General features: G+C 39.0%; 1 protein-coding gene across 1 annotated transcript in view; it reads left to right on the top strand.

The window, feature by feature from the left end:
• Positions 1–1,558: 1,558 nt before the first annotated feature.
• Crb1 (crumbs cell polarity complex component 1) overlaps positions 1,559–9,868 on the top strand; it is a 187,088-nt gene continuing 178,778 nt past the window's right edge. The window contains exon 1 of the mRNA NM_001107182.1: positions 1,559–1,753. Within this exon, the coding sequence (NP_001100652.1) occupies positions 1,678–1,753 (76 nt within the window). The 5' untranslated portion in view covers positions 1,559–1,677. The remainder of the gene's footprint in view (positions 1,754–9,868) is intronic.

The raw sequence follows: 9,868 nt of genomic DNA, 5'->3' as shown, positions 1-9,868 counted from the left end.
CTGTCCTGCTGATCCAAAGCTTCAGGATCTTTATGACACAGGGCAGCAGGATGATAGCCAGGAGGAGTCCCGGTGAGGACCCAATATTGTTTGTGTGACAGAAGCCTGAGACCTCGAACAATGCCAATGACTCACTACAATGAACATTTGCAAGTGAAGATGTGTGGACAGAGGGATACACTGTGGGACACACTGTGACACACTGCAGCTTCCATGACAAGATGTTTTCTATCTTTTGTTTTGGGGTGTGTGTGTGTGTGTGTGTGTGTGTGTGTGTGTGTGTGTGTGTGTCTATTTTGGGGTAAGACTGTAACTGTGAAGGGCTGCTCTAAGGGGATGGGGAGTTTGAACGCTATGATGCAATTCTTTAGCCTTTCTAAAAATAATGACCCATCCTTTTCTCTTTTGCCAGTTAATTGGCTGATCAGGTCTTTATTAACCAATCAGAAGGTGATGGAGAAGAATGTTTATAAAACACAGACACAGGTGATGCTTCATAAACAAAACAAAACAAAATTAACAATACCAAAGTCCAAGTCTGGCCTGTCCTCAACTCTCTGCCTGGTATACAAGTCAGCGTTTGAATAGCACTGAAAGGCACCACCTACTGCTAGCTCAGGTTCCTTGCAAAATTGTTTTGTACTACATGTTAGCTGGGTTTTTATAACCCACCTAATGAGTATAATTCCAAGACCTTGTAGGATATGAAATTCCAAGAACGTATCTGCCTTTTTGTAAAAAATTATATATATATATATATATATATATATATATATATATATATATATATCCTTCTTATATATGGGCAGAAAATATAAAACCTTCAAAAACAGATGCTGTGGCATCATTAAACATCTAATTGGACTTTGAAGAGTTACACAGGATCAGTCATTTTAAGCTACATAACCAACATTCATTACATAAAAAGCATAAACATGTACTAGCACAAATACCAATCACAGAATTTGGCATTCCGTTTTTAGTTAAAGGATTTTTTGGGGTCAATTAATATACATAAGTTAATGATGTGATGTGAAAAAATTAAGAAGTCCTAGAGGATGCAATTTCATGAGCAAAGTGTAAACACTTGATAGAAATGCTACTCCCATGTCTCTAATTCTAGCCATTTTATCTGATACCTTATTTTTTTCTTCTAATTTTTCTACCCTATCAGCAGCAAAAACACTACTGAACTGTTATTGTAGGGTTTAGAAACAGAAAAAAAGTTACTTATCTGTAAACAGAGTCTTGAAAGTGAATGTAATATACAAAAATGTAGAGTGTTTCTTTAAAAGTAGCCACATCAGAATAGCCGGGTGCCAGGACTGTCACAAGAAATTAATTTCTCTATTAAGAGCAAGCAAAGACCCTATCCTAAAATAAAGCCTTTCCAGGAGGCATTGTTCATGGAAGAAAACTGGTAGGCAAAGCCTGAGGGGGCGCCCATCCAATCCAGGCTGAGAAATCTGCTCCAGGTTTGACTGATTACCCGTCTTCCGGTGTCTGTAAGGTGCTGTGAAACAGAAGTGCTTTTTGAATCTGTGACTGTGGAGGCGCTCATGGAGGGTGGGACAGAGATGGCATCCCGGCTCTCTGAAGCACCTGCTCCTCTCTGAGCCACACACAGTCAGGAGCCATCCAGGGATAGCTTCATCAACATTTCAGAGAGTGTTGAACATGAACATGAAGCTCAAGAAAACTGCCTACCTTCTCGCCCTCTACCTCAGTTCCTCACTGCTCATCTGCGTAAAGAGTAAGCCCCCACCCCGCAGTTATCCAACCCCGCCACTCCTCCTGGATTATAGTAGCATATAGTTCCAAGAAAGGGTGTGTTTGTTTCTTCTAGGTGTTAGCAAGTGCTCTACGGTTAAGACAGTACTTTGGGTCCAGTTTTTAGGTTTTGCAGTAAGTAATTAGGTTCTCTCGCTGTTTTATCTGTTGATTGGAGAGCGTGAAATGGAATGAAAGGGCCGTGAAGAAAAAGAGTTTTTGTTTTTTGTTTTGTTTTGTTTTGTTTGTTTTTTTTTTTTTTTTTTTTTACAAAATCGTTCTGGCACTTTATAGTTGGTCTTTCTTAAAGAGATGTTACTAATAAGTTATCTTGCCTCTTATTCTCATACACTATGTATTTGTTTTCACACGTAAATATTTCTGTACTGCAACCCTTGTTCTCGTAACCAGAGGGACAGTCTCGATGCTTCCCAAAGGAGAATGATTAAAACTGTACTTTCTGCCCCATCACTAGAGAAATAGTCACATAGTTGTGTGCTCTGTCTTATAATTAAAGACATCGTTTTTTTTTACAAACTTCCCCAAATATAAACAAGAGTGACGCCCCCCCCCCCCCACAATCTTGTTAAGTATGTGGCAGTGTGGAGAATCAGGGAGAATGGCCCCAGCTGTGTGTTTATGAAAGGAAGACAAGGAGAGTGTGTGGCTGTCAGAGGGGCCATGTGATTTGCGTCTGTTGCATCTGAATATCAATACGGCAAAGTAAAGAGCAGCTGTCTCTGTGTGAGACCACTGGCATTAACAGTGATGGGTAATCTGGGTCGCAGTCTGTCCCTGCGACAAGGCTATGAGGTTCTAACTGGTATGGTGGTTTACTTCTGAACAACAGCCCAGATTAGGTGAAACTATAAGCAGGTAATCTTGCTAGGCAGCCACGACAGCCAGAAAAACCAGATCAAACTTCAAAGAGTAAAATGCTCGTCATAAAGCACACAGAGGGAAAAAAAATCAGAGATGCACTGGATAAAGAATTGTAATTTTGAAGTTACTCATCCTCTTTCAAACTTATAATGGGATCCAAGTAACAGGCAGTGGGTGAGAGGTACCTTACCTTGATATACACAGTGGGAGGATAAAACAGTAAGGAAACAAAACAAGAAATGATGCCATTTTAGGGGACGTTTGTAGCGAAGAACTTTATCATTTTGTGCAATATTTATTAAATTTCCTAGAGTGTTCTTTAGGGCTCAACTATGCAACTTCTCATACATGTAACTATTTAAAAGATAACATGCATAGGAACATACACTCTCTTTGTTTCATTTTTTTCTTCACCTATAGACTCTAAACAAATATTTGTAACTAGTTCATTTATTCTTCAGCGAAACTGGTTTTTTTTTTAGAGTTTAAAATGGTAAATTTGAAGCTTCATTTTATTGAGCTTTTAAGCAGGCAGGCGGCCTTTTATCTGTGTTATATTTGTTGGCAGGGAGTAACAGTATTGCCTTTGTACTCGGAATATCTAGTTTACACAATATGGAGGCAATCCAGTTTCAGGCAGTGACTCAGGCCTGCTTGGATCCGAGCACTATATAGATCAGGCTAGCTTCCTACTGGTGACCTCTAGCCAATATTATAGGCATGCAGCCCCACGCACCCAATAGATTAAATTTAACATCAATTTCTTTTGTGTGTGATACTAGAGATCAAATCTAAGCATCCCATAAACGCTAAGCAGGTACCCTTACACTGACTTATCTCCTCATCCCTTTTAAGTTTTTAATCTTGAACAGGGTTTTATTAAGTTCCAAAATGGCCCTAAACTCTCTTTGTCGTGAAGTTGGGCCTTCAACATTTTTTGATCTTCATGGGGAAGGTCTGTATTCTCAACTGACATGTACTATTCCCATGTGGTAACAATGTACACTCAGCTCAGAACATGACAAGCACACAGGAAAACTCAGTGATCACTGTCTTATTAGTTGAAACCCAGTCTCATGTTAGTTTTTATTCACACTTTGAAAGGTATTGTCTTAAATTTAAGAGAAGGAGCTATTACTGGTGCCAGACTAAATCACTTCTGTAGAGTCTTAACTTGACTCATTGTCAAACAGATGCTGTTCATTCTTAGCCCCTATTCTCTTTCTGTTCTTGCAGTTAAGGATACCCAACATGAGGAAGATTAGAGCAGACTTCCACATGGGACATTCACTTCTTGTTCCTCAGTGGGTAGGGAGGTAGCCATTCCCCTGAGCTGGGCCCTCAAGAATCTGTTCTCTTGATTGCTATTATATCTGCTCCAGAATCTTGCCAAGTTTATTCAGACATATAGGATCAGGTGTATTTTAATAATTCAAGTAGGGCCTTCTCATTTTGCTTCTGACATATTAAGCGAGAATCTTATTGGTGTGAGACTCTCCCGTGGCCCATTATTTTGTAGCTATATTAAATAATGGGAGCACATTCTAATACTGTTGGGACCTTGATATTAGCTTGCTATTTGAGGCTTTTAAGAAGCTACCATGTGAAAGCAGCCTTCAATTACATAGCAATTTGTGTCTCCCTTTCATTATTCTAACTTTGGAGAAAAATGGAATCTTCTCTATGCAACTGTCACGTCTAGATTAATGTGAATTATTTTAATTTATATTCAGAGCGTGACCAGTGCATATAACAGGAATGTAATTGAGAAAACCATTATTAGAATGGTGTGACCAACATAAAAGAAGCTTATGAAGCATCCGATCTTGTGGAAGCTAGCAATTATTAGGTAACTGAATTTGAATAAAGTCCTCATAAAGAGTGTTTCCCAAAGGATAAATAGGGTCTGTGAAGATAGGACATGGTCTGATTTATCCAACCTTAGCGCTATTATTAGGAAATAATTGAATTTTCTCAAAAGATCAGCCAAGCCTGATGTAATTCACTATGGAACAACCACGGAGGCTTTAAAAATTCTAAATTTGCAGGAAATAAAGCAAGTGGGAGAGGAGTTTTTGCTTCTTCATACCTAAGTAATTTTCACCTCAGTTTATAGTAAGTTTTACCTCATACAAGCCACCCACAGCAATGCAGAATTCGTTTTAATTTCTTTCCATACACTCATAGGCAGACCAGATTGTTTTCTCTAGAGTTTCTTGCTTTCTTTATCTTTAGTGATTTTATTTTTAATGATTACCATTTATGATCTTATAGTTTCACAGTTTGCTATTGAGTGGGCTAGGACAGCAAGGAAGTTTATTCTTTTTTTCAGTTTTCTTGCTCATTCTTAGAAAGTTTCTGGGAAAGCCAGTTTGGTTCTTTTAGCCAAAAGATGTCCCCTTTTTACACCACTGCTCCGCCACACTAGATGTAGCTTTACTGTTGGCAATCACATCGCTCTTAACTGTAGTGTTCTAGGTCACATATTAAACTGCAAACTCAGTATTTTTGTTTGATGTATTTATGCTTTCCTATGGGGCTGCTGGATGGCTATAGGAATCATGAGAGTTTTGTTCATTGTTATGGGAAATGGAGCCAAGATTGCTTGTCCTCAGCTTCAAGATGGGTTAGTTGCTAGATAACAGAACTTCATTGATCACTTCTTCGTCTTCTGATTTACATGTTAAATAGTTGAGGTCAAGTAGTTGGGACCATAAATCTGTTTTGAAATGTTTCGAATAAAAAAAAGGCTCTCAATCTCTAAAGTTGTGAAATGTATATTTTCTTCATTAGGATAGACAACAAAAACTAGCTTGTAGCACTACCAAATTAAATATTTAGAAACACACACACACACACACACACACTCGCACGTACACACACAGCCTTTATATTTTGATATGCCTTATACAGCTCGATGGCTAGGCTACTTCCTAAACTCTTTGTGGCTAATCTACCTCTCTCCGATATTCTCAAATTATTACGGATTATAATCTATATTTCATCTTTGCTGTCCTGGACCCAGTTGAGCCCTCTTGGGGTCGCTCTTCCCCGGTTCCCTCATGGTGGTTATGGTCTCTGTCCCACACCTTCTTGGGCGTGGCATCTTTCCTCTCTTCCTGGCATGGCAAATCTCTTTCTTCTTTCCTCCTTAGCCCAGAAATCTCAAAATTCCTTACCTCTGTCTGTCCTTCCCAGCCATTGTCTGCTGGCAACTTTATTTACCAATCAGAACCAGCTGGGGGCAGCCCTCAGCGAACTCTTAGGCAAACACTGGGAGACCCAAAGGAACATAATACAAGTAGCATTAGACTAAACCCACTACACTAAATTAGGAAAGTATGTACATGTCGGTGGAGAAAAACAAAGAATGAAATAAAGGAGAGAACTATAGGATTTATGGTGAATAACGTTTTGTTGTTTTGTTTTTTTGTAGAATATCTAATGCAGAAGTCCTGAGGCAGGAGCATGCCTACAGACTTCGAGATTGCTAGGTGTTGTGTTCAATTTGAGTGGACTGATGGAAATAGAGGATACTAAGGGTAGATACCAGGGATGCTACTAATAGTATCTTTAAGTTTAAAAGAAAAATAAACCCTATAGACCAGCCATTATTAAACTCACTAGTATACTTAAAGCACAATAGATTAAAAGGGGTACTCAAAACACAGCTATAAGGTGGCACAAATGAGATTTTCAGCCTTTGCTCTGTCTGGATCTAAGCATCATGTAAGCTCCCCAAAGCCAAATCGGAAGTGACCAGGACTTGTGCAGGAGGCTCAGGCTGATGTATGCATAATGTATAATTACAAATATCATCTTCCCAGGATTTGGGAGAATTTGTTTAAAGAAAAAGTGGTCCCAGATAATCAAGTACCCATTTCACCTGTATGCTACTCTGAGTTAAAAACGCTCACAAATTTAACGGATGCCTCAGCCTTGGGAGTGAAATCTGCAAAAGCAGAAGCTGCTGGTGTGTGGCCTCCATTGACCTCGTTATCGTAGACTCTTTTGGTTCTTCACATTGTCATAGTAATTTCCAGATGAATGCGTCTTTTCTCTGGATTCAAAGTTCATTGAAACTTTTACATAACCTCGTTCAGGCAAATCGGAAAGAGCAGGGTGCTAATGAGGCTTAGTTTATGATTTATTCTCTCAGTACAGTTCATATTGTTTTGCACAGAAACCAGCTCCAGACCAGCAAACGTGTCTCAGCAAACTAGCACCACCACTTGTAAAGGCAGCTGTGGATAGCACCAGTAACTTCTTCATGCAAATAATTAGTTAATCTGATTTTACACACGGCTATACTTTAAGCTAGCTTCTTCTGCCTGTTATGATACTTGACTTTAATTTTATATTTTCTCCTAAAGTAATCATGAAATAATTAAAGGATTAATCTATATAAACCTAATAATTATAGAAATAAAAATATTTTCTAGCCTTACATCTTAAGGTTTGGTCTGCTGAGTTGTGTTGTAATGCTTAATACTGGCTCGCTAAGAACTGGCTGCCCCCAGGAAGAAGATTCTCATGTATACTAAATGATGCTGTATAACCTTGCTCATTTATTTATTTGTTTGTTTATTTATTTATTTATTTATTTATTTATTTATTTATTTATTTATTATTGAAGGGGTTTGTGTGTTTATTTTCTATACAATTCCTTTGACCCTGGGTACTAAGAAGGGTTTGTTCTTTAACAATGTATCATAGCTGTCTTGAAAGAAGTTTTTTTTTTTAAATTGGCTATTTTTTGATTTACATTCCAACTGTTATTCTCTTTCCGGGTTTCTGTCCATAAAGCCCCGATCTCATCCCTCCTCCCCCTTCTTCTATGAGAGCCTTCCCCCTCCCCAACCACCCACCCCTTCCCACCTCCCCGCCCTGATATTCCCCTGTACTGAGAGGTCCAGACTTAGCAGGACCAAGGGCTGCCCCTCCCTCTGGTGCCCAACAAGGCCATCTTCTGCTACATGTGCAGCTGGAGCCATGGGTCTGTCCATGTGTACTCTTTAGATGGTGGTTTGGTCCCTGTAAGCTCTGGTTGGTTGGTATTGTTGTTCTTATGGGGTTGCAAGCCCCTTCACCTCCTTCAATCCTTTCTCTAACTCCTCCAATGGGGACCCCGTTCACAGTTCAATGGTTGGTTGCAAGCATTCACCTCTGTATTAGTCATGCTCTGGCAGAGCCTCTCAGGAGACAGCTATATCAGGCTCCTGTCAGCATGCACTTATTGGCATATTGTCTGGGTTTGGTGCCTGTATCTTTATGGGTTGGATCCCCATGTGGGGCAGGCTCTGAATGGCCATTCTTTCAATCTCTGCTCCAAACTTTCTCTACATATCTCCTTCTATGAAAAAATTTGTTCCCCCTTTTAAGAAGAACTGAAGCACCTGCACTTTAGTCATCTTTCTTCTTGAGCTTCATGTGGTCTGTGGATTGAATCTTGGGAAATCCGAGATTTTGGGCTAATATCCACTTATCGGTGAATGTATACCACGTATGATTTATTATGATTGGGTTGCCTCACCCAAGATGATATTTTCAAGTTCCATCCATATGCCTAAGTATTTCAGGAAGTCATTGTTTTTAGTAGCCAAACAGTACTCCATTGTGTAGATGTACCACACGTTTTTGTATCCATTCTTCTGTTGAAGGACATCTGGGTTCTTTCCAGCTTCTGGCTATTATAAATAAGACTGCCATGAACATAGTGGAACATTTGTCCTTACTATATGTTGGAGCATCTTTTGGGTTTATGTCCAGGAATGGTATAGCTGGGTCCTCAGGTTGTACTATATCCTATTTTCTGCAGAACCTGCAGACTGATTTCCAGAGTGGTTGTACCAGCTTGTAATCCCTCCAAAAATGGAGGAGTGTTCCTCTTTCTCCACATCCTCACCAGTATCTGTTGTTGCCTGAGTTTTTTATCTTAGCCATTCTGACTGGTGTGAGGTGGAATCTCAGGGTTGTTTTGATTTGCATTTCTCTGATGACTAAGGATGTTTCCTTCGGTAATTCTCAGCCATTCAAAATTCCTCAGCTGAGAATTCTTTGTTTAGCTCTGTATCTCCATTTTTAATAGGGTTATTTGATTCTCTAGGGTCCAACTTCCTGAGTTCTTTGTATATATTGGATATTAGCCCTACATTTGATGTAAGATTGGTAAAGATCTTTTCCCAATCTGTTAGTTGCTGTTTGTCCTAATGACAGTGTCCTTTGCCTTACAGAAGCTTTGCAATTTTATAAGGTCTCATTTGTCGATTCTTGATCTTAGAGTATAAGCTATTAGTGTTCTGTTCGGGAAATTTCCCCTGTGCCCATGTGTTCAAGGCTCTTCCCCACTTTTTCTTCTATTAATTTGACTGTATCTGGTTTTATGTGAAGGTCTTTGTTCTACTTGGACTCAAGCTTTGTACAGGGTAATAAGAATGAATCTATTTGCATTCTTCTACATGCCAACTTCCAGTTGAACCAGCACCATTTGTCGAAAATGATATATTTTTTCCACTGGATGATTTTAGGTCCTTTGTCAAAGATCAAGTGATCATAGGTGTGTGGGTTCATGTCTGTCTCTGTACCAATACAAAACAGTTTTTATCACTATTGCTCTGTAATATTACTTGAGGTCAGGGATGGTGATTCTCCCAGCAGTTCTTTTATTGTTGAGGATAGTTTTCACTATCCTGGGATTTTTGTTATTCCAAATGAATTTACAAATTGTTCTTTCTAACTCTATGAAGAATTGTGTTGGAATTTTGATGGGGATTGCATTGAATCTGTATATTGCTTTTGGTAAGATGGCCATTTTTACAATATCAATTCTGCCAATCCATGAGTATGGGATCTTTCCATTTTCTGAGATCGTCTTCAATTTCTTTCTTCAGAAACTTGAAGTTCCTGTCTTACTGATCTTTCATTTGCTTGGTTAGAGTCACACCGAGGTATTTGACAATATTTGTGACTATTGTGAAGGGTATCAACTCTCTAATTTCTGTTTATCCTTTGAGTAGAAGAAGGCTACTGATTTGTTTGAGTTAATTTTATATCCAGCCACTTTGCTGAAGTTGTTTATCAGGCTTATTAGTTCTCTGGTGGAACTTTTGGGGTCACTTAAGTATACTATCATATCATCTGCAAATAGTGATATTTTGACTTCTTCCTTTCCAATCTGTATCCCTATGAGCTATGTTTGTTGTCTGATTGCTCTGGC

The sequence above is a fragment of the Rattus norvegicus genome, chromosome 13 (assembly GCF_036323735.1).
Source record: "Rattus norvegicus strain BN/NHsdMcwi chromosome 13, GRCr8, whole genome shotgun sequence".
Taxonomy (NCBI): domain Eukaryota; kingdom Metazoa; phylum Chordata; class Mammalia; order Rodentia; family Muridae; genus Rattus; species Rattus norvegicus.
The sequence above is the reverse complement of the archived record's forward strand: the minus strand, read 5'-3'. Positions and strand labels throughout refer to the sequence as shown.